At 40.0% G+C, this 26,315-nt stretch overlaps 1 protein-coding gene across 1 annotated transcript in view; it reads right to left on the reverse strand.

The window, feature by feature from the left end:
* Window positions 1-23,658: 23,658 nt before the first annotated feature.
* Window positions 23,659-26,315, reverse strand: part of PRSS55 (serine protease 55) — a 57,821-nt gene continuing 55,164 nt past the window's right edge. Inside the window, exon 9 of the mRNA XM_043981075.1 lies at window positions 23,659-23,940. Coding sequence (XP_043837010.1) covers window positions 23,659-23,940 — 282 coding nt within the window. The remainder of the gene's footprint in view (window positions 23,941-26,315) is intronic.

A 26,315-nucleotide genomic window follows, 5' to 3' on the forward strand; every position in this document is an offset into this window, starting at 1 on the left:
GTGACCCTGAACAGATTACTGCTCCTCTCTGTGCATTAAGCTCTTCCTCTATGAAAGGAAGGTGTTTTGTATGTAGTAGGCACTTAATAGATGTTTATTGAATAGAATTGATAGGAAGCAACATGGTAAAGCAGAAACAGGGGACCCGATTTCAAATCCCGTCTAGGTGGTGCAGTGATAGATCAGGAAGACCCAAGTTCAAATACAACCTCAGACACTTACCAACTATATGACCCTGGGTGCGTCACTTAACTTCTGCTTGCCTCAGTTTGCTCATCTGTAAAAAAGGGGGATGATAATAATAGTGCCTATGTCCCTAGTTTGATGTGAGGATCAAGTGAGATAATCATTATAAAGTGCTTAGCACAGTGCCTGGCACATAGTAAGCACTATATAAATGTGAGTTATTACTATTATGTGCTAGCTGTGTGACCTTATGAAAGTTATTCAGCCTCTCTGGGCTTCAGCTTCCCCATCTGAGTTCTAATAGCTCAAGGAGGGGGTTGGATGGGATGATCTCTGTAGTTCCTTATAGCTCCATAATTCTATCGTGTGATTCTGTAACCATCTCCCTTCTCTCCTCTGCCCTTGATGCCAAATCCTAGCATAATTATGACCCTGGATTCTCAAAGGCGTGGCCAGTTGAACTCAAAGTCTGGCAGGTCTTACCTACTAAGCTAGAGAGCTTCGTGTGTATGTTCTGATGACTGGCCTGGCCAAGTTTGGAGAAGCTCATTTCCAGAAGGTTGGCAATAGGTCCATGAATGCCCAGAGGGGTTCCAATCTGTCAATGGAGGTTGGAAGTATCCACATAGAAGAAAGTATGGAAGTTTTGAAGTATTGAAAAGAACTCATCACTTTAGTTACATATGTTGACTCCAGTTAAAGTAGAACCTCCCCCCCACCCCCTTCCATTCTATACACCCACTCAGAGGCAGTGTTGCATAGTGGATAGAACAGTGGACTTGAAATCAGGAAGACCTGTGTTCAAATCCTGCCCCAGCTACTTGCTATATTTGTGATCCTGGGCAAGTCACTATTACTCAAGTGTGACTCTCTGGGTCTCAGTTTCTCTGTTTGTAACAAAATAGTTGGATTTGATAGCTTCTAAGGTACCTTTCAACTCTAAATATATAACCCTAAGATCATAGTGGTATGGGAAGATCAGGGTGTGAGTCTCTAACTTGTCCTCAGTTATTGCTGCCTTGACGTGCATGAAAAATCTAAAAGTAGGTTTTAAAAACAATGATAATCTTCCACCACTGGCATCTGAAGGCTTGACAATGTGGGTGGAGAGAAGAGCAAAAAGGCATATACCAAGAAGACTGAGGTCAATGAAGACAAATGCCACAATGTCTCTGGAGTTCAGTTCTGGAAGGGGAAGTGAGTGTTCCACCTTCATTTTTGCTCAGCTTCCAAATAGATGAGAACCAGACAACCCTACAGCTCCCCGGGAAGAAGATCCTCTTTGTTGTGAGTTCATGACTAAGGCTAAGATATCAGCCTTGTTTATATGGTGTCCCTTTGCAGAGTTCAGAATATAATAATGCATTTACCCAATCTGATGGTCTCAACCTAGTTCGCAGATTGTTGTTTGCCCTTCATTCTCAAAGCAAACCAATGTCAGGAGGGTGATGTCTTGACTTGCAAGTGAATTGGATTTAAGTAAGGCAGAGCTGTTCAAAGTCATCATCTCCACTCTCTCCTCCAGAGTCATCAGACCCCAGTGGCAAGATATAGATCAGGACCACTGGAAATGGTCCTGGATGCAGTGGGAGACCTTGGCCTTTCTAAGCTAAGGTCTTTCCCAGGTCTCAGTTTGTCTGAGACAACACCCATTCACTGGTCAGGTAAGAATTGAGATGGCCTCCTTTACTTCACAAAAGAATCAAGCAGGGTGGGGAAGACCCTTAGAGTTTGGGGCCAGAACAGAAACAATTGCTATTTACACTCACTGAGCCATCAAAAGCCAAACAAAGAGCAAGTGAGACTTGGGCTGGGTCCTATTTCTGGCCAATCAGTGAAAACCAGAGTGGTTTGGGCTTGATGGTAGAGTCAATTCACATCCAGGGAGATAATTGATGGATTCTGAATGCAGATTGAAGCATACTTTTTCTTTACTTTCTTAGTTTTTCTTGCATTTTTGCCTGTGTTTTCTTTTACAATGTGACTAACATGGAAATATTTTGCATGACTCCACATGTGTAACCTACATCAAATCACTTGCCTTCTCAATAGGGGAAGATAGCAGAGAAGAAGGGAGAGAATCTGGAATTTAAAATTTTTTAAAAACAAATGTTAAAAATTGTTTTTATATATAATTGAGGAAAAATAAAATATTAAATTACAAAAATAAAGGTATAGTCAAATAGATCCATTTGAATTCCAGTAGGCTTTAACAAAGCCTTGTTTTCCAGAGCTATATTTCAAGAAATCATAAATGAAAACTACATGAGACAAAAGAATTAATTGTTCCAGTTAAAAAAAACAAATGATAGAATATATAAATAGGTAAGAAAAATCTAGCCCCCAAACTCCAAGATTCCTTGTGAAATATAAGCTATCAGAATTTATATTCCTTTGCACAGAGCACCCAAATGTAAAGGTATGATTTCCCATGTGGACAGAGGAAGAGGAGGAAGAAGAAGAAAAGGAGGAGGAGGAGGAGGAGATGGTGGTAAAATGTAATGATACAATTACCCAAGCCAATAGTCTCACCTTAGTTCACATACTCATTGAAAGGTCTCCTGTTTTTGACACTATTGGCAGCCTCTATTTTATAAGCCCTCCTTTGGCTTCTGGGACATGGCATTATCTTGTTTCTCCTGCTCTCCGGCTGCTCCTTCTTTGTCTTCTTTGGTGAGTCCTCTTTCTCCTCTCCCCTAACTGTGGGCAGTACTCGGGGTTCCCTCCTCAGCATTCTTATGTTTAGGGGGTGAAGGGGAAGGGGATGGGAACAGATCCTTTCCCAAGAAGCTCAAAAGATGCCCACAAAGGAAGTAGATATTGTTATGACTAGAAACCCAACACATGAAATACTTTCTTCTGGGTCTGCCATCATATCAAATCACATAATTTTGAATGAAGCAATTCTGGGGCCTGGAAGATTATGTGGTCCCTCGTTGCTGAAGGAAATGAATAATCAATGACCATGGAAAAAATCTCAGTGAAAACAATGGCTATAGGGGCAAGGTGAATGATGAACCAATTTAGATGTCTGGTTGCAATGTAATGTGCATTCTAATGTGAAGAGCCTCCAAATTATAAAGACTGCATGATTTTCCTCTAAGCTCCACACTTTAAGCCCCTTCTGGATCACATATTGAATTTGGGCCTGCAGAGAAAGCCATTGACTTTATTCCTCTGATAGGCAGCATCTTTTTTTTTTTTAATTTATTTATTTATCTATTTTTTTTTTTTTGCGGGGCAATGGGGGTTAAGTGACTTGCCCAGAGTCACACAGCTAGTAAGTGTCAAGTGTCTGAGGCCAGATTTGAACTCAGGTACTTCTGAATCCAGGGCCGGTGCTTTATCCACTGCACCACCTAGCCGCCCCCTAGGCAGCATCTTTCTTTAGAGAGCCTGGTTCATATGCTATAAAGAACAGGCTGTGGCATAATGGAAAGAGCACTGGATTTGACGTTTGAAAAGAGCTGGGTTCAAATTCTGCCTTAGACACTTAGAACTGTGCGATTGTGAGCAAGTCTCATCACATCTGTGAGCCTTACTTTCCTCATCTATAAAATGGGTGTGAGCATATCTGCTGTATTTACTTCACCAGGTGGCTGTGAAAAGCCAATGTTCTTTGACAGAGGGTGCCCCAAGGTTTTAGTGCAACTTTTTGCTTTAATAGATAATAATAACAAATTAAATAGTTAATAAATAACTAAAATTAATTTAAAACCAATCATCAAATGCTTAAATTGTTAAGAATTAATTAATTTCAACAATAATGTTTAATAATAATAGAGGCCATCTAATTGACTCTATCCAGCCCTTAAACATCACAAAACTGTTTTTAAAATAACTTAAAATCTGGGGCAGCTAGGTGGCACAGTGGATAGAACACCGGTCCTGGATTCAGGAGGACCTGAGCTCAAATCCAACCTCAGACCCTTGACACTTACTAGCTATGTGATCCTGGGCAAGTCACTTAACCCCAATTGCCTCACAAAAAAATAAATTAAATTAAATAAATTAAAATCCTTCAGAAGAGTTCAGATGAACTATTCACACAGGTAAAAACCAAATGGATAAAGAATATCTGTCGTCCAGATTAGTATATGATATGAAGTTGGATGGACAGCCCATAGAGTTGGTCAATCACTATATATACAGACATAGCTGTAGATGTAACTATGGTGTCATCTATGGTGTCATTCATAAATATATCTATATCTATATATCTGCATCTATATCTCTAACCACACTGTTGGACCAGCTAGCTCTATGGTCCAACAGCATATCTACATCTACCAACCTATCTGTTACAGACACTTCAGATGCAATGTGCTGGACCTGGAAGTGAACAGGAGGAAGAAAACAGGCTATTTTACATTTAGGAAGATGTATAGCATTTTCTTTCTTTTTTTTTTCAAGGCAATGAGGGTTAAGTGACTTGCCCAGGGTCACACAGCTAATAAGTGTCTGAGGCCAGATTTGAACTCAGGTCCTCCTGAATCCAGGGCCAGTGCTTTATCCACTGTGCCACCTAGCTGCCCCTGGATGTATAGCATTTTCAATGATCCCCAAGCTTCTTCCTGAAATGAAAGTTCATCTTTTAAAAATTAATGTTTTTCTGAAGATATTATCATAGGATATCATGATCTCTGAGAAATAAAAATTTCCAAAGAACAATGGACAGCTACATGATGGTCATAAATAATAACTGCATTGTAGTACTTGAGACTTATTAAGCACTTTACAAATATTATCCCATTTGACCCTCACAACAGAAAATGCTACAGATGCTATCCCTGTTTTACAGATGAGGAAACTGAGGGTGAGAGAGTTTAAATGTGTTGCACAACTCAACACATTTTTAAGGAGGCATGTGAACCCAGGACTTTTTGCTTTAGGGTTTAGCACTCTACCTAGATGTACTACATTTCTTCTCATAAATGGGGCATGGTACATCACCAGTGATAAATCTCATGAAAAAAGGGACATAAAAGTAATTGAGGCGATGTATAACCTAAGGGAGAGCACATAGACAGTCTGTATACTTACACCGGTACGCTTGTCATCTCAGGAGAACCAGAGGAAGTCCCTTCAGCAGGTTTGATGGACTTGTCTGTAAAGGTTTTGACAGGAGACACACAGGATAAGATAGTACAGGTGATTTTCTAATGGTACCATTGTAGGGAAAACACATAATGATGAAATGAAAATAGAAGTGATATATTTATTTAGCTAATATGTCTATATGTCTGAAATGAAATCATCATCTCACCTGCAAGATGCTTTGACAAACATAAAGAGCTACTGAAATATGAGTGATTTACTGCAAGGCAATGACATCCTCATCCTGACTTCTCTATTTCTGTTTATGGTACCAATCTCCCGGTCCACCAAAGTCCAGAACCTGAGAGTCCTCTTGGATTCCCTTTTCTTCCCCTCCCCTGTCCCCATGGAATCTGTTGCCAAGTCCTTTCCATCACTCCACCCTCCTCAATGTCTCTCTCACCAGATCCTTCTTTTCCAACTTCACCATCTTGGTTCATAATTTGAACTAATGGCCTTGAATTTTTACATAACTTCTGACTTGTCTTAAGCCCTCCAGTCTCTACCTAATCCCATGACTGCCAGATTAATCCAAAAGTAAAAAGCACAGCTCTGATTAGATTCCTTCATTATTTACGTTGGTCAGATTTATCTCTTTCCTCATTCATTGGAGGGCAGAGAAGGGGTACACAACAACAGAAGGAGCTGAATATGGCTGGTGGACAATGATATTGTACTGGTCTGAAGTGCCTTTACTTTTTAAATTAAATTTTATTTAATTAAATAATTTTAATTTTTAGAGACAAATATTTAAATTCTCTTCCTCCTATTTCCTTCTCCCCATTCACCACCGTGGGAAAAGAAAAAACCCTTATGACAAATATGCATAATTAAACAAAACAAATTCCTACAATTAGCATATCCAAGATGTGTGTGTATATATGTACATGTCTATATATACGTACGCATACACACATACATATATCTCTATCTATCTATCCATCCATCTATCTTCCTATCTATCTATCATCTATTACCTTCTGTACCTTGAGGACATCACCTCTCTGTCAGGAGGTAGGTAGCACATTTCATCATCTGTCATCTGGAATTATGGTTGATCTTGGTGATGATCAGAGTTCTTAAGTATTTCAAAAATATGTGTCTTTCCATTGTTGTTTGTGTACAAGTTGTTCTCTTGATTCTGCTCACTTCACAGCACATTCATTTCCAAGTTTCTCTGAAACTGTCCCTTTTTATCATTTCCTCTGGCACAACAGTATTGCATTACATTTATATGCCACAATTTGTTCAGCCATCCCCTTATTGTTGAGCACCCTCTTAGTTTCCAGTTCTTTGGACCACCACAAAAAGAGCTATTATGACTATTTTTGGACATATGGATATTTTTTTCTCTTTCTCTGATCTCTTTGCCTAGTAGTAGGGGTATCATTGAGTTAAAGGGTGTGCCGAGTTTAGTAGCTTTTTAGGCATGCTTCCAAATTGCTTTCTGAAATGGTTGTACCAGCTCATGGCTCTGTGACAGTAATATAATGTGCTTGTTTTCTGGCAGCCCCTCTAAGATTTATCATTTTTCTTTTTTTGTCAACTTTTCCAATCTCAGAAGTATGAAGTGGAACCTCAGAGTTGCTTTCATTTTAATTTCTTTAATTAGTTGTTTTTTAGTCATTTTCAGTCATGTATGATTTTTGTGACCCTTTTAGGGGGTTTTCTTGGCAAAGATATAGGAGTGGTTTGCCATTTCCTTCTCTAGCTCATGGTACAGCTGAGGAAACAAAGGCAAACAGGGTTAAAGTGATTTACCCAGGATCACACAGCTAGGAAGTCTCAGATCAGATCTGAACTCAGGAAAAGGAATATTCCTGACTCCAAGTCTGATTCTCTATCCACTGTATCATCTAGCTGCCCTAAAGCATGTAATCTAAGAGTACTTCTGTTCCTTCTTCATTTTTGTTAATTCAATTTTTTCAATTGAGTGTAACTCTTCATGACCTCATTTAGGGTTTTCTTGGCAGAAATACTAGAGTGGTTTGCCATTTCCTTCTCCAGCTCATTTTACAAATGAGGAAACTGGGGCAAACAGGGTTTAGTGATTTGCCCAGGATCACACAGCTAGTAAGTGTCTGAGGCTGCATTTGAACTCAGGTCTTCCTAACTCCTAGCCCAGCAATCTATCTAATGCACCACCTAGCTGCCCTATTCTCTCTCGCTCTCTCTCTTTTTTTTTTTGTTTTTGGGTTTTTTTAGTGAGGCAATTGGGGTTAAGTGACTTGTCCAGGGTCACACAGCTACTAAGTGTCAATCGTCTGAGGCCAGATTTGAACTCAGGTACTCCTGACTCTAGGACCAGTGCTCTATCCACTGTGCTGCCTAGCTGCCCCCGCCCCATTCTTTCTTAGTAATTAGAATTATTTTGCCATATGGCTGCTGATAGCTAGGATTTCTTTCTTTGAAAACTGCCTGTTTGTTGTCTTTAACCAATCATCAATAGGAGATTGGCTCTTATTTTTATACATTTGAATAATTTTCTTCTTATTATTATTCTTATTTCTTGGATATTTTGAGACCTCTGTTGCTTTTCTCTTACTTGAATGTAATTGGTATGTTTCAACAAGTGCTAAAATTTCCTTTGGATTGATGGCTTTTGAGCTTTTCTTTTATGCCAGTTTTTCTTTGCCTCCCTCTTAGTATAAAACACTACCTCCCTTAATTCCCTGGGCCACTCACATCTACCTTGTAATTCTGGGTATGACTGGTCACTCCTGGATGTGTGTTTTCCAGGACCAGAACTGAATAAATGAGACCCAGAATGGTAGAAGACAAATAGGAAAAATTATCTTTTGTTATCATTTGTTCATCAAAACGGTTTATACATTATCAATAAAGTACTGTAGTTAATGCATAAGTCTAAGGGTTTCGTGTCTCGTTCTTGAAGCTAAGACAAGTGGGCTCTTATCATTCAAAAATCCTTCCGGGGCACCACATCAAATAAAGTCCTGGCTCTTTAGTTTCAGCAGTTAAGGCTTTCTACAGTCTTAGACCAATCTACCTTTTTCATTTCATCTACTGTAACTTCCTACAGGTATCCTTGGCTCTAGTCAAGGGATACTACTCAACACTGTTTGACTAAATCACATATTTTCTTGCCATGACATTCCTTCTGCTTGAAAGACATTTAATTCTCTTGAAATTCTTTTTAGCCTTTAAGACTCAGCTCAAATGCCACCTCCTCTGTGAAGTCTTAGAGGATCTCTAGAGTCAGAAACTATTCGTTTCATCCTTCTCTAAGCCTCTGCAATGTTTCGTTTCTTTAATATGGTGTTCATCACATGCCAGATTCTATCCTAGTTATTTGCAGAATTATCTCATTTCTCCGATTGGATTGTAAGCTTCTTGAGGGAGTAGCTTTGTATCTAGCACTTTGAATATAGTAGTAATTCAAACAATATTTCTTTTTTTTTTTTGCGGGGCAATTGGGGATAAGTGACTTGCCCAGGGTCACACAGCTAGTAAGTGTTAAGTGTCTGAGGCCGGATTTGAACTCAGGTACTCCTGACTCCAGGGCTAGTGCTCTATCCACTGTGCCATCTAGCTGCCCCCAATAAATATTTCTTGAAGGCCTTGCCTCTGCAGAGGTGGGCTCCCATGACTAAAATACACATAGAACCATTATTAGGAATTTGGTCACCCCAGGGGGAAATTCAGCTGAAGCTGGGAAGTGGGGATTGGGGTGAGGGTGGAACAGTATCTACCCATAGGTGGTTGAGGTAGACCGAAGATGGAGGTCATGGACTCAGAGACCAGGGTGCTTTAAAGAGCAGGGGTTGAGCTAGAGAAAAAGAAATTGAACCAGGGACAAAATTTATTGATCCAGCCTCAGACACTTACTAGCTGTGTGACCCTCGTAAGACAAAACCTCTGCTTGCTTCAGTTTCCTTATCTGCAAAATGGGGATAATAATAACACCTACCACCTAGAATTGTTTTGAGGATAAAATGGGATGCTATTTGTAAAGTACTTCAAAAACCTTACAGAGATATATAAGTACTACCTATTATAATAGGTACTTATAATAAGAACTAACATTTCCTTTGCACTTTATCATTTAGAAAGAGCTTTACATATATTTTCTTATTTGATCTTCATAACCATGCTGTGAAGTAAGTACTATTGTTATACACATTTTGGGGGGGTGAGGCATTTGGGGTTAAGTGACTTGCCCAGGATCACACAGCTAGTAAGTGTTAAGTGTCTGAGGCTGGATTTGAACTCAAGTCCTCCTGACTTCAGGGCCGGTACTTTATCCACTGCACCACCTAGCTGCCCCATTGTTATACACATTTTACACTGACAAAACTGAAGCTGAGAAAGGTTATACTCCAAAGTCACACAGCTAGCAAGCATCTGAGGCAGGATTCTGATCCTGAGTTCTAACTCAGATCTTGAATCTGTCTAGCACCCTTTGTACTAGGTCACTTAGCTTCCTTAACAGAAAAAGGCTGACAATAGATGAGGTTTGCAAAGGGCACTGCAGAAAGGGGGGCAGAGGAGAATGGGGCTAGGGATAACTAGGGTCACATTGACTACAGGGGAATGGTGGTGGTCAGCTTCCCAACTACTTTCCCACTGAGGATGCCCTGATCCCAAACATCCTATGTGGTATAAGGGCCAGGATAGGCAACAAGGTGGGGGCAGGAAGCAGTCCACTCAGGTGGGAAGGTGAACCTTGTAAAGGGTATGACAATCACTGGCTCTGAGTCTATGGGGAAATGTAATCCTGATGCCAAGCAAAGGAGTGGGGGAGGTAGGCAGCTTGTGCTACAGTGGAGGGCTGGGGAGGGAGACTCATAGTGGGACATAATTCAGGAAAGGTAATTTGGGAGAGTAAGTGTGGGGCAGGGTGAGAATTAGAACTCAGATCTCTACAATGATTAGGGAAGAATCACTTCCTGAAGTGAGAGGACCTTTTAAGTATTACAGTTTAGGGTTTTGTTTTTTTTTCAGGGCGATGAGGGTTAAGTGACTTGCCCAGGCTCACACAGCTAGTAAGTGTCAAGTGTCTGGGGTCAGATTTGAAGTCAGGTCCTCCTGAATCCAGGGCCGGTTCTTTATCCACTGCGCCACCTAGCTGCCCCTAAGTATTAGAGTTCTTGAAAGAGCAAGTCTGACCATGACACCCCTTCCCACCCAGTCAATAAACTCCAATGGTATAGTATTCTTTCCAGTATCAAATATAAAATGATCTGTTTGACATTTAAAGTCCTTCACCAACTTGCCTCTTCCTATCTGTCCAGTCTTCTTAGATTTCATTCTCCTCCATGTACTTTTTTTTTAACTTTAATATTTTCCCCCAATGGTACGTAAAAAGTTTTAACATTTAGTTTTTTTTTAAATTTGAGCTCCAGGGGGCAGCTAGGTGGCGCAGTGGATAAAGCACCGGCCCTGGATTCAGAAGGACCTGAGTTCAAATCCGGCCTCAGACACTTGACACTTACTAGCTGTGTGACCCTGGGCAAGTCACTTAACCCTCGTTGCCCTGCAAAAATTAAAAAAAAAAATTTGAGCTCCAAATTCTCTCTCTCCTCCCCTCCTTCCCTGAGACAATAAGCAATTTCATATAGATTATACATGTACAATCATGCAAAACATATTTCCATATTAGTCATGTTGTGAAAGAAGACACAAACAAAAAAAAAGTGAAAAAAGTATACTTCAGCCTGCATTCAAACTCCATCAGTTCTTTTTCTGGGTGTGGATAGCCTTTTTCATCATTAGTCCTCTGAGACTGTCTTGGATCATTGTATTGCTGAGAATAGCCAAGTCATTCACAATTGTTCGTTCTACAATGTTACTGTTACTGTGTGCCATGTTCTCCTGGTTCTGCTCACTTCACTCAGTATCAGTTGGTGTCTTCATGTACTTTATAATGCAACAACACCTGCCTTCTTACTGTTCTTTGCACCAGACACACTAACTCCTGGCTATGCCTTTTCACTGGTTGTCCCCAATGCCTAGAATATTCTCCCTCCTCATTTCTGCCTCCTGGTCTCCCTGGATTCCTTCATGGTTCAGCTCAAATCTCCCCTCTGCTGCTATCTCAGTCTCACCACTGCTACTGCCTTACCTTCTGATGGTACCTTCCATCTCCTCGTTTGTAGTTATTTGCATGTTGTCTTGTCCCTTAGAATATGATCCTCTTGTGGACAAGGACTATATTTTTAAATTTGTATCTCTAGCACTTAGTATAGGACCTATTATATAATAAATGTCCAATAAATACTTGTTGACTGTCTAAAGACAGGATTTGAAGAGGCAGAGGGTGTGGCAGAGAAAGCATTCCTACCTTGGGAGCTTAAAGTGATTCTACCATGACAGCTGCTGCTCTGCTCACAGAGGGGCTCAAAGCTATCCCACGTTTGCAGGGTGTGATGTGAAGCTGTGAACATTTACTTGCCCAAGGATTATGATTCTGGGTAAGTCACTCACACTGATTCTGTTTCATCATCTGCAAAATGGGCATAATAATGTCTTACCCAACTAAATGCTCATCTTCTATGAGAAATTATTCCCAGTTCTCTATAATCTTAATGCCCTTCCTCTGAAATTGTCTCCGATTTTTCTCCTACAGTTTGTCTCCTCCACTAGATATTGAGTTCCGTGAGGTCAGAGATTATGTTTTTGCCTTTCTTTGTATCCCCAGAGCTTAACATGGTGCTTGGCACGTAGTAGGTGTTTAACAAATGCTTCACCAAACAAGCCACATGAAGATGTTTTGTAAACTGAAAAGCACGATGTAATCGTAAGCTATGTTACTTCGTGTTCCCAATCAAAGAGGCAAATTAATGGAAGAGGATGCAGTGCTTGAGTTAGAAATTCTCCCACAGAAAGCTTAGGCTCGGAGTTTTTGCTCCTTTTGAATGCAAGTGACCACGTGAGTGGTTTGCAGACAGATCATTTCAGATAATTTTCATCTGCTCCATCTGCATGCACATTTGGATGATGCCTTTGGAAGGAAACAACTCCAGCCTCCAGCTTAGTCCTGCAGCTCTCAGCAAGCTCCGGGCCTGTGACTCAGACGAGTTTGGAAGAGACTAGAGGGACATCTGTGCCGCGAGGGGGAGGAAGCGGATGTGACATTTATAGTTTGGAAAACAATATGCATTTGACAGTGTTGGTTTTTTTCTTCTAAATTCAGAACATTTCAGGAGAGAAAAAAAACAGGGAGGAATACTGACTGATTCCTCCATCCACAAAAGGTTGCTGGATGAGCAGGAGATGGAAATTACAAGAACCATATATCTCCTTTTCTTTATTACATCCGTTTTTCTTCCCTTCTTTTATTTCTCCTCTCTCCACTCCTTTTCTTTCTTTTTCTGCAAAATCAAAGGTTCCTCCTAGTTTCACTGTGAGGACAAAAATTTGGGAAGGGTCCCCCGAATTCTTTTTTTCATTTCTGAAAAGATAGAGTTTGTATGCCGGTGGGGATAGTTAATGGCTTAGAAACAATGGTGATATTTTACATCGCAGCTTTCTGATTTGTTCTTGTCAATAGCCCTTGAAAAGTGAGGGATATTAATAACACCATGACATACTTTCTGAGTTACACTGGTGAGAGTGTAGTTTGTCGGGCATTTCGTTTCTTGCATATGCACTTCCCAAGGCCATACCAAATTGGAAGCACTCTGTGTGCCAATAGCCACTCAGACAGGCCCACATCTCTCACACTCCTGATTCCTTGGACTGTGCCACTATGCCCCAAAACAAACATCTTCTCCTTCCCCTCTTCCCCCAAACCCCAGATCTCATGTTATCTTTCCCAGTCGGAATGTATGTTCTTTGAGGTCAGGGGCTTTCTCTTTGCTTGTATTTATATTCCTAGTGTTTAGTGCATTGCCTGGCTGGCACACAGTAAGCATTTACTACTTTACTTGTTGACTAACTAACTGACCTTACATTGCCTTTGCTCCTCATCTCCACTAGCCTCGTGGTTCTCCTACCCAATGTAGCCTTCCTTTCTGGGAGACAGCAGGGGTACATTCACATATCTGCCAGAACCAAGAGGCACAAATGTCAAAATGCTCTATAAAAATAAAAGTTCTACAAACTTGGAATTGTTTCTCTCCATGTTTGTGATGTGGGGCTTAGAATAAATAAGAGGAAGAGAAATGTTGGAAAATGAGAGTTCCCATGCTTCATCTGACAACCTGTGAAAGAAACAAGCCTCTTTGCTTCTGTGACATTTCAATGTCTTACCCAGCTAAATGCTCATCTTCTATGAGAAATTATTCCCAGTTCTCTATAATCTTAATGCCCTTCCTCTGAAATTGTCTCCAATTTTTCTCCTACAGTTTGTCTCCTCCACTAGACATTGAGTTCCATGAGGCCAGAGATTATGTTTTCGCCTTTCTTTGTATCCCCAGAGCTTAACATGGTGCTTGGCACGTAGTAGGTGTTTAACAAATGCTTCACCAAACAAGCCACATGAAGATGCTTTGTAAACTGAAAAGCATGATGTAATCGTAAGCTATGTTACTTCGTGTTCCCAATCAAAGAGGCAAATTAATGGAAGAGGATGCAGTGCTTGAGTTAGAAATTCTCCCACAGAAAGCTGTGGGAGCTTCAAAAGAAGGTGCTATGTGAGTGTTTTAGCCATCACCCTGAAGGATGTCCTCTGATGAGCCATTGGGAGTAGGGTATTTCAGGGACTTGGGTCAGGAAGAATTGTCAGCCTTCCGATATCAGGTGAAGAAAGGGAAGTATATCTCCCTTAAGGCAGAGGTCTGTGGATTTTTAAAAATTTGATAACATTTGAATAGAACTAGTTTCCTTTGCAATCCTATGTATTTTATGCATTTTAAAATGATAGGGTGTTCATAGGCTTCCCCAGATTGCCAAAGAGGCATAGAGCGCACACACACACACACACACACACACACACACACACACACAAATAGCATAAGAATTCTTCCCTTAAGTCTAAGACTGGGGAGTGAATCAGGAGAAAGATATTGAGATTCTCTTTCTGGTTCTGTTGCTGATTCACTGCATAATTCTTTGACCTGATTTCTCTGTGTAAAAAGGGAGAACGTTCTTAGTGACGTACTTACAAGGGTTATTGTTATTTGTCCTTCATTCTTAAAGAGGACTATGACATCGGGAAGGTGAGGTTATGACTTGCAAGTGAATTGGATTTAAGTGAGGGTGGACTGTGCAAAGTCACCAGCCTCACTCTCTCCTCCCACCTCACAAGGGTATGGAGATGATGAAAAAGTAGCTGTCAAATGCTGAGCAAGACCAAGTCTCAGAAAGTATAACACCATTGGTAAGGTTGTATGGGGCAGCTAGGTAGTGCAGCAGATAGAGCAAGGGGTCTAGAGTCAGGAGGACCTGAGTTCAAATCCAACCTCAGACAGCTGGGCAAGTCACTTAACCCTCACTTTCCTCATCTGTAAAATGAGCTGAAGAAGGAAATGGCAAATCACTCCAGTATCTTTGCCAAGAAAACCCCTAATGGGGTCACAAAGAGTCAGAAGTGACTAAACAATAGCAACATGTATGACCTCAGAGACTCCCATTGGAACCTCAAACAGCAAATAGAAATGTTTTTGCTCCTCCTGACAGTGATGGGCTTAAAGTATGGGACAAGTCTCACTCAGCTGATCACAGGCAAATAGTCAAAGCTGAAAGGCTCCCTAGAGGCCACTGAGTCCAAACCCCTCCTTTTAGAAATGAGAAAACAAAGACTAAAAGAATTTAAATGGTTTATGTGCCCAGGTTCACAGCTAGGAAATGTTTGGGCCAGGATCTGAACTCAGGTCTTTTTAGCTGCAAACCCACCTACCTTCCATGTGAGGCCAACAGCCTGGGGCTCACAGTGGTCTCTGTAGCAGCTATCAAGGAAAGCATAGCACTATATGTTCTTTGGGTGTAAATACTTTCTTTCTCTCAGTTTTTTTTTTGGTTTTGGGTTTTTTTGGGGGGGGGTTGGTGGGGTTTTGGGGGGTTTTGTTGTTGTTGTTGTTGTTTTCGTGGGGCAATGTCGGTTAAATGACTTGCCCAGGGTCACACAGCTAGTGTTAAGTGTCGGAGGTCAGATGTGAACTCAGGTCATCCTGAATCCAGGGCTGATGTTTTACCCACTGCGCCACCTAGCTGCCCCCTTTCTCTCTGTTAATAGTAACCATCAGCTGGGACCTAGGGCATAGTGTACCTAAGATGTAGATCAGGAAAATGTACTTCAAGGAAAGAACATTTATAGAACCTGAGCTATAATACTCTTGCGGTATTGTGGAAAGAACATTGATCTTTGAAGGAGCTGCCCTGCCCCTGATCTAGGCTCTGGCATTTACCACTTACCTTACCTCATTTGTAAAACAAGGATAACGATACCTCAATTACTCATCTCACAGGGTATATATCAGAAATGCTTTGTAAATTTTAAAGCGCTACTTAAATAGATAAAAGGTTATGAAACAAATTTTTTTTGTAGTCCTTTTCAATCATTGTTTTTTCTTGACAAAACTGCCTTCAAGATATTTGATTAAACCTATTTTGGCATAAAACAATACCCAGGATCAACTGACTGGACAGGATAGGGAAAGAGGGACTAGAAATAGGAGTTAGGTTAGGCCATCATGGTGTGGTGAATAAAATTAGAAAGGTAAACTGAGGCACTGAGCTTTACAAATATCATCTCATTTGATCCTCACAACAACCCTGGGAGGTGCATACTATAATTGTCCTCATTTTACATTTGAAGAAACTGAGGGAAATAGAACTTAAGTGATTTGTCCAGGGTCACACAGCCCAGATTTAAACTCAGGTCTTAAGGACTCTAGGCCTAGTTATTGCTGTGGGAAAAGCTTCTTTTAGATGATGGGACTTTAGCCTATGCTTCAGGGAAGGCAGGAAACAGAAATATATTCTCAGGATTCTGAGAGGCTGAAATGAAGCAAGAATGATTTATGCAAATTCACAAAGGTATGGGATATTGAGTTTGGAACATAAGCAGTAGTCCAGTCTGGCTGAATTGTGGAGGGTCTGAAGGCTAGTAACATGAGAAAATGCTGAGAAAGTAGGTCATAGGCAGAATGTGAAAGGTTTACACCCCTTACTGAAGAATTTGTGCTTTATCCTCGAGGTACTGTTAATATGGTCTTGCCTGTGCCTTTGGAAGGTTGTTGTTGTTGTTGTGTTTGTTTTGTTTTGTTGAGACCAGGTGAAAGACAGACTGTAGAATGGAGAGGCTGAAAGTATGAGGCCTCTCAGAAGGTATTTCAAAAGGTCAGGGGGGCAGCTAGGTGGCACAGTGGATAAAGCACTGGCCTTGGATTCAGGAGGACCAGAGTTCAAATCTGGCCTCAGACACTTGACACTTACTAGCTGTGTGACCCTGGGCAAGTCACTTAACCCTCATTGCCCTGCAAAAAAAAAAAGGCAGATGAGAGGCAGTGCTGGATGGTCAGAACTAAGGAAGGGGTCATATAAATGGGAAAAAAGGAGATAAATTTCCAAGAAAGTCGTGTGAAAAGCCAAAACCAGCTCCCTAGTGAAATTCTTTGATAAAGATTTAAAATGGTACCAGATCAAGCAATGATAGATGAAATCAAATACTAGGAAGCTCCTCTTCCAGCCCTGGACTGCACAAAAAGATGACCAGAATAGCATAGGAACTCTGGTTGGAGATACACCAAAAAGTAGTCTGAAATCAGCCTGAAGTGGGCCCTGATGCCAGGGGGTTCTTAGACCTGGCCTAATAGGAACATAACTAGCTAAAAAAAAGAGAAAAATAACAGCCATCTTTCTCTCTCTCTCTCTCCCTCTCTCTCTCTCTCTCTCTCTCTCTCTCTCTCTCTCTCTCTCTCTCTCTCGTCACTGTACAAAGTGATAAAGAGAGCTGCACTCTGAACAGTACATACATACTTCAATGTTTTCCAAGAGGGCCAAAGACAACCCTGCTGCTCAGGGATATGGCACTTCATTCATGGGCAGCCCATACAGGGGGCCATTCAGGAGGACTGAAAGGACTGAAACTTGTGTGATCAGGAAGGGAAAGAGGTTAGCAGTACTAGACCTCAGACTAGAGAAATAGTTATGAAAACTATTGGTAGTGGTTTAAAAATGGACAGATTGGTCAATGGAACCAATTAGGTAAACAAGACTGAGGAGTAATTGATTATAATAGCATGGTGTTTTATAAACCCAAGGACACCAACAATTGACATAAGGACTCATTGTCCAGCAAAACTGAGAAAATTGGAAAGTAGGCTGGCAGAGATTGGATTTGGACCAACACCTCACACTATATGCCACAATAAGTTCCAAATGGACACAGGACCTAGATAGGAAGCAAGATCTAGATCATATCATAAACACATCAGACGGGAAGGTGATACATTTTCTCAGTCAAAAAAAAAAAAAGAATAGAGGAGCTTCTAAGTGGCACAGTGGATAAAGCACCAGCCCAGGATTCAGGAGGACCTGAGTTCAAATCTGACCTCAGGCAAGTCACTTAACCCCCATTGCCCTTCAAAAACAAACAAACAAAAAGAATAGAGATCATAATGAATAATTTTATCACATAAAATTTAAAAGCTTTCACACAAACAAAATCAATGCAGTTAAAATTAAAAGTGAAATCATTAATTGGGGAAATCCTTGCAGCAAATTTCTCCAATAAAGGCCTTTTATCCAAAAAATGTAAGGAATTGAAACAAATATATAAAAACCATGATCCATTTCCCAGTAATTAAATAGGCAAAGGAAATGAAAAGGCAGCTTTCAAATGAACAAATGTGAGCTATCAACAACCATGTGAAAATGCTTCAAATCATGAATAGTAAGAGAAATGCAAATTGAACAACTCTATCGTTCCATCTCACACCTATCAAATTGGCAAAGATGACCAAAAAAGCATAATTATCAGGAGGGGGGAGACTAAGAACATTAGGGCGCTAAGAGTGGAGCTATGAATTGGTCCAGCCATTCTGGAAATTAATTGGGAATCATGCACAAAAATCCACTATACTATGCATACTTTTTGACCCAATACTAAAATGCTTCATATGTAAGGGCAATGCATTAACTGGTAATGCCTTACATGGGTATAGACTGTGTGTTCTGGATTTTGGGAAAGCAGCTCAAAGGGTTCAGAGGAAAGTTAAATAGAAAACATGGATCAAAATGCTATGGGGGGGGCAGCTAGGTGGTGCAGTGGATGGAGCACCAGCCCTGGAGTCAGGAGGTCCTGAGTTCAGGTCCGGCCTCAGACACTTAACACTTACTGGCTGTGTGACCTTGGGCAAGTCACTTAACCCCGGTTGCCTCACTAAAAAAAAAAAATGCTATGGGGAAGATTGCTCATGAATGAATTTCTTTAGACACAAAAGAAAACAATTCCAATGGGGGGGAGGAAAGAATGTGATTTGTCTGAGGAGACATATGTTGATACTCAGGGAACTCACTAACCAACTCAGACTTTATTTGTTTTAATATATTTATATTTTTATTAAATATTTACCAATTACATATAAATGATTTTAACATTCATTTTTTAAAAATTTTTGAGTTTGGGGAGCAGCTAGGTGGTGCAGTGGATAAAGCACCAGCTCTGGATTCAGGAGCACCTGAGTTCAAATCCAACCTCAGACACTTGACACTAGCTGTGTGACCCTGGGCAAGTCACTTAACCCTCATTGCCCACAAAAAAAAAATGTGAGTTCTAGAGTTTCTCCCTCCCTCCTGCTTTTCCCCACTCTTTGAGAAGGCAAGCAATATGATATCAATTATATATGTGAAGTCATGCAAAATATATTGCCATATTAGCCATGTTGCAAAAGAAAACAAAATAAAGTTTAAAAAAAGTATGCTTCCATCTGCACTCATTTCATCAGTTCTCTCTCTGGAGGTGGATGGCATTTTTCATCATAGGTCATTTGGAATTGTCTTGGATCATTGTCTTGATCAGAGTAGCTAAGTCTTTCACAGCTGATCATCCTTACAATATTGCTGGTTATGGGGCAGCTAGGTGGCGCAGTGGAGTCAGGAGGACTTGAGTTCAAATCTGGCCTCAGACAGTTAACACTTACTAGCTGTGTGACCCTGGGCAAGCCACTTAACCCCAATTGCCTCACCAAACAATAACAAAAAAATGTTGTCTAGACAATATTGCTGGTTACTGTGTACAACGTTCTCCTGGTTCTAGTCACTTCACTTTGTATCAGTTTGTAAAATTTTTCCCAGGTGAAACCATCTTGTTCATCATTTCTCACAGCACTATAGTATTCCATCATATACCACAACTTGTTCAGCCCAAATTATGGGCATCCCTTTGATTTCCAGTTCTCTGCAAAAGAACAGCTATAAATAATTTTTGTATAAATAGGTCTTTTTTCCTTTTTCTTTGATCCATTTGGAATATAGACCTAGTAGAGATATCACTGCATCAAAGAGCATGCAAGTTTTTTTTATTTAAATAGCAATTTCCTGTTAACTAATTTTATTTTGCTATTTGCAGTCCAAAGATTATTCTCCTTCAACAGAGAAAAGAGATGTAAACTAAAATCTGAACACCTTTGCCTTCCCAACATTATAGATTATCATTGTCCCATCCCTTTTACACATTGGTCCCATCCTGTCATTGAGTAATCTGTGTTCTCCCAGTACAGCTTAACTTTTCTTCTCCCTTTTTTTTTTTGTTTTTTTGTTTTTGTTTTTTTAGTGAGGCAATTGGGGTTAAGTGACTTGCCCAGGGGTCACACAGCTAGTAAGTGTTAAGTGTCTGAGGCCGGATTTGAACTCAAGTACTCCTGACTCCAGGGCCAGTGCTCTATCCACTGTGCCACCTAGCTGCCCCTCCCTTTTTTGTGAGACAATTGGGGTTAAGTGACTTGCCCAGGGTCACACAGCTAGTGTTAAGTGTCTGAGGCTGTATTTGAACTCAGGTCCTCCTAAATCCAGGGCCAGTGCTCTATCCACTGTGACACCTAGCTGCCCCCCCACCTTCTCCCTTTTTAACAGAGTAGATGACCATTAATTGGGGAATGGCTAAAAAAATTGTGGCACATAATAAATATAATAAACTATTAGAGTGCTAAAATCAGGGATGAATATGATGAATACACAGAAGCATGGAAAGTCTCATATGAAGTGCTACAAATTGAAATAAGCAGAACCAGGAAAGCATTATGTTCACAGTGACCACAACAATTTCAATAGGAACAATAACAAATAATCAAAACTGTGAATACTGTGAAATTATGATAACCAAGCTTAGAGAGCATGCAAGTTTTATAGCCCTTTGGGCAAAGTTCCAAATTATTCTCCAGAATGGTTGGATCAGTTTACAATTCTACCAATAGTGCATTAGTATCCCAGTTTTCCCCCATTCCCTACACCATTTGTAATTTTCTGTTTTTGTCAACTTAGGCAATCTAATAGGTGTGAGGTTGTATCCTAGAATTGTTTTAAATTTGCATTTCTCTAATCAGTAATTATTTTGAGCATTGTATGTGACTATTGATAGCTTTGATTTCTTCTTCTGAAAACTGCCTATTCATATCCTTTGCCAACTCTGATTTTAAAAATAAGTCTAGAGAAGATGGAAGTGAGTAAGGCCAGATAACAGAAGATGAATACGAATCTGGCACTGTAGTATAAAAATGTCAGGAACAGTAAAGGATGAGCCAAAGCTGGTGAGGGAAGCTAAAGACAATAAAAAGGGCTTTTAAAACAGCTATATTGAGGGAGGGAAAAGGTCAAAGAAAGATGAGGATCTTTACTTATAGTGGATGGGATGATAACTAACAACAGAAAGAAAGCAAGGCTTCCCAGTTTTTATTTTGCCTGTATTTTGTCTACAAAATGTACATATACACATACACATACACATACACATACACATACACATACACATACACATACACATACATATACATATACACATACATATACATGTTGCAAGGATCCTTCTGTCTGGATTAGCTGACCCCATTTTCTTTTTGAGTTTGATACCACTGCTCTAAAGGACTCTAGAAAGAACCTCTAGAATATAAATATCGAATATACAAAACCTGCATGGTGAATAGGTCATGCCAGATTAACTTTCACTTTTTGGGAAAAGATTATTAAACTAGCAGATGAGGGAATGCCTTAGATGTGACTTACCTAGATTTTAGCAAAGCTTTTGATAAAGTATCTCATACTGTTTTTGTGGAGAAGATAGATCTGAATTAGAAAGCAACATAATCAGAGAGATTCTGAATGGTTGGTTGGCCGAATTCAGAGTAGTTATTAATGGTCTGACATCATCGTGTGAAGGGTTTCACTAGAGTGCCCCAGGGACCTGTGTTTGGCACTGTGCCAGTTACCATTTTTATCAAGGGCTTAGATAAAGAGATAGATGGCATGGAATCAGATCTGCACATGACACAGAGTTGGGAGATACAGCTAATGTGTCCACACGACACTCAAGGTCCTCCAGGATCTTGACAGGCAATAGCATTGGGCTGAATCCATTAAGATAAAATTCAGTAGGGAAGTATGTAAAGTTTTGTCTCTGGGAACAAAAATGAACTTCCTAAGACTAAGTTGAAGGAGGCAGAGTTAGGCCATAGTTCTGAAATAAAGTTCGCTTAATCAGCAGAGTGATGTAGTAGCCAAAAATACTAATGCAATCTTGGACTACATTGAGATGCATTACCTCCAGGAATATGGAGGTGATGGTGCCTAATTTGCTCATCTGTAGTACTGGACTCAGTAGGATGGCAGCTCAGTAGATAAAGCACTAGGCCTGGAGTCAGGAAGACGAGTTCAAATCCAGTCTCAGAGACTTCCTAGCTGTGTGACCCTGGGAAAGTCACTTAACCTCTTATTACCTGACAGAAGGATGCATTAGATCCACTGGAAAAGGAAATGGTAAACCACTCCAGTATCTTTGCCCAGAAAACCCCATGGACAGCTATGGTAACAAAAAGTTGGACTTGACTGAATGACTCAACAACAACAGTTCTTTGCTCAGTTATGGGAATCATTATTTAAAAAGGATATTAATAAGCTTGAGAGTATCCTGAGTAGGTCAACAAGAATGGTAAAGGGTCTTGAATCAATGTCAAATGAAGGAACTGTGCATGTTTAACCCGGAAAAGGGAAAACTCAAGCTTTGTTTAGAATGGATTAGAATTTGGGCTTTTTTGGTCTCAAAAGACAGAACCAGGAGTAAATTTGTAGAAGTTGCTAAGAAATCAATCTAGAGTTGATGTCAATTTCTTGCCTTCCTAGGTATTCCAGTAGGCTAGAAGTGGAGCTAGGTTGTCCCAAAAGGTAGTGAGTTTTCTCTATTGGATACCTTCATGCAGGAGCCAGACAACTATTTGTCAAGTATGTTATAGTGAGGATTCCTCTCACATCTACATTGAGCTAGATAGTGGCAAAAGTTACTTCCAACTCTCATATTCTGTGATTCTTTAAGGCAATGAGATTTTTCTAGGAACATGTCTGAAAATTCTATTGACTTGGCATTGAAATTAAGAATAAATATTGGATGATAGCTTTATGGTCTGGCAGAGCCGAGTGCAATTTTTTTGGTGGGGGGAGAGGATGAAGGAAGTACTGGATATATTTTAAGCAGCTTTTCAGTGCTTACAGAAATCAAGACTGAAAAGAGAAAATGAGGAAATAATTGCCATCAGGGAAAGCTCCCAGAGGAAACAAAAGAGGATAGAACTAAGGGCTGGGGTAAAAGGATTAGCTTTACGAAGAACTAGGCTCCCTGCAGTCTAGTAGCAATGGTAGAGATGACAGGTGGAGGTGTTTAGAGGTATTGAGATATGCAATAGGTGACATTAGAGAACTAGGGATGGAGTGGGACTCTAATTATTCCAGGAAAGTATGAGGTATGGTCACTCTCTAGTGATATGGTAGGGGACAGGAGAGATGATAGGGTGCTAGCTGAGAGAGGAGAAGCTTTGCAACAGGTGCTTTAGGAAATGTGATAGAAAAGTACAATTGTGCTACTCAAATTTCCTTTTTCCCTTTTTCCTCTTCCCTTCATCCTTTTATATATTATAAAAACTAACAACTTCTTTGCCACAAAAGTCGGGGACATAGGGAAAGTTGAAAAGTACAGTTTATTTTGCTTTGGTGTCTTCCCACCCTTCCTTTCTCCATGATTCCTCCAAACCAGTGACCTCACGGTTATCTGTCAAAAGCATCCCACCATAATCAAGTCATCAATAAGCATCTATTAAGTGCTTATTATGCACCAGGCACAATGCTAAGAGCACAAAGACAAAAAAAACCCAAACTAAATCTTAAGATCTTCTAAGCTGAGAACCTCAGTTCTCAGTATGAAACCCCAAGTGACCCCCAATGACATATTATACATACAATTTAACACACAGTGGATATTTTATTGAATTATCATGCAACAAGTGACTTGAGAGTTAGATGAGAGACTAACAAAAACAATAACATAAAATACATCGGAGTGTGCAGACTATAACCAGAGGCTGTTAAGAGTTCAAAGGGTTGGCCAGTCTTTCGGGTCTCTCTAATAATCCAATCCAAATATCTGGACACTGATGTGTACATACTAGGCGTCTCTTTTTGGCCACAGCCTTGTCCCCAGCTGATAATGCCCACCTGGTGCCATATATTGCGTTGATTTTTGGCACTGCATATCAGAGGCCCCCCAACGTCCCCCTAAAGGAGAAAAGAAGACAGTTTAGGAGTGAAAACATTTTATTATGCTCTATAAACCACATCTTTCCAAACTTGACTGCTTTGGTATGGTAAAAAGACCATTAGAAATGAAATCAAGGGCAGCTAGGTGGCACAGTGGATAAAGCACTGGCCTTGGATTCAGGAGGACCTGAATTCAAATCTGGCCTCAGACACTTGACACTTACTAGCTGTGTGACCCTGGGCAAGTCACTTAACCCTCATTGCCCCGCAAAAAAAAAAAAAAAAAAAAGGAATCAAAAAGCCTGGATTAAGACCAAGTCACTTATTAGCAATGTAGTTCTGAGAAAATCCTTTCATTCCCTTTCTTCATTTAAAATGGGTCTGATAGTGTAATTGTACTAGCTAGGGGGCACAATGGCTATACCATGGAACTTGGAGTTAGGAAGAACCCAATTCAAATCCTGCCTAAGATACTTATTCATTTTGGGACCCCTCAGAAGTAACTTAACCTCTCAATTTCAATTTCTTTAACAACAGGGTTGTTGTGAGGAATAATGAGATTAAAAAATGTAAAGTGCTTTGCAAACTTTAAAGCATCTATAAATGTGTGCTATTTATTATTATTATCATTATTATTATTATTAATTGACCTCACAGGGTTCTTGTGATAAAAGGGCCTGGCAAAATATTAAAGTACTATAAAAATGTAAATTATTGTTACTCTTAAATTCAATTCATCAATTCATCAACTAGCATTTATTTAATATTACTGTGTGTTGTGCTAAGTACTTGGAATACAGAGACAAAAGTAAAGCAATTTCTGCCCTCAAGAAGCTTACATTCTAATGGGGAAGATAACATGTATAAGTATATATATAAGTACATACATAATCCATACAAAATTAACACAAGGTAGTTTTAGAAGAAAGTGCACTAGTTTAGGGAGCTACTTCCCAGAATTTGAAATATAATGAGAACAAGTGTAAAGGCTTGACCCTGGGGTTTAAAAATAAACTGCAGAAATAACATGGTTAAATAACAGTTCATATGGAAAAAACTGAAGTGGGGGGCAGATAGTGGATTTCAAGCTGAAAATAATTTAATGGTATGACACAGAAGAAAAAATGCAAATTCTATCTTAGGTTGCATTAAGAGTCATGGAGTAAGGATTGTTGTTGTTCAGTCATGTCCAACTCTGAGGAACCCCATGGACTTTGTTCATGGGTTTTTCTTGGCAAAGATACTGGAGTGGTTTGCTATTTCCTTCTCCAATGTGATCCATTTTAAAGATGAGGAACTGAGACAAACAGAGGTTAAGTGACTTGCCCAGAATCACACAGTAAGTGTCTAAGATCAGTTTTGAACTCATATCTTTCTGACTCCAGGGCTGGTGTTCTATCCACTGTACCACCTATGAGGATTAGGATGATGATATTTCACTGCCCTGATAAAACCATACCTGCATCATGGTTTTCAGTTTGGGGTACTACATTTTGGGAAAAACATCAGTCAGCAGTAGTGGGAAGCAATAGAGTGTTCTGCACTCAACATGCCAGCAGATTTGGAAAACACAAGAGTGGCCAATTGGAAAAGAGCAGTTTACATCCCAATCCTAAATAAGATCAATGATAAGGGATGTTCAAATCACCCGACAATTATACTCATTTCACATGTCAGCAAGGTTATGCTTAAGATTCTGCATGCTAGGCTTCAGCAATATGTGAACTGAGAATTACCAGAAAAGCCAGCTGATTTTCAGAGGCAGAAGAACTAGAGACCAAATTGCCAACGTTTGCTGGATTATGGAGCAAACAAGGGAGCTCCAGGAAAACATCTACTTATGCTTCATTGACTATACTAAAGCCTTTGTGTGGATCACAACAAAATGTGGCAAGTCCTCAAAGAGATAGGAGTATCAAATCATCTTACTTGTCTCCTGAGGGACCTGTATGTGAGCCAAGAGGAGACAGTTAGGACTGAACATGGAACAACTGATTAGTTTAAAATTGGAAAAGGAGTACAACAAGGATGTATATTTTCACCTTATTTATTTAATTTATATTATATTTAACTTATATTACATCCTGGGAAATGCCAGGTTGGATGAATCAAAAGCTGGAATTAAAGTCGCCAAGAGAAATAGCCACAGCCTCAGACATGCAGATGATACCACTCTGATGGGAGGAATTAAGAAGCCTCTTGATGAAGGTGAAAGAGAGGAGTATAAAAGCTGACTTAAAGCTTAATATTAAAAAAAAACTAAGATCTTGGCAACTAGTTCCATAATTTCCTAGAAAATAGGCGGATAAATGGAAGCAGTGTCCGATTTTATGTTTTTGAGCTCAAAGATCACCTCAAACAGTGACTGCAGTCATCAAATTAAAACACTTGCT

This window comes from Dromiciops gliroides, chromosome 2 (assembly GCF_019393635.1).
Source record: "Dromiciops gliroides isolate mDroGli1 chromosome 2, mDroGli1.pri, whole genome shotgun sequence".
Classification (NCBI taxonomy): Eukaryota; Metazoa; Chordata; class Mammalia; order Microbiotheria; family Microbiotheriidae; genus Dromiciops; species Dromiciops gliroides.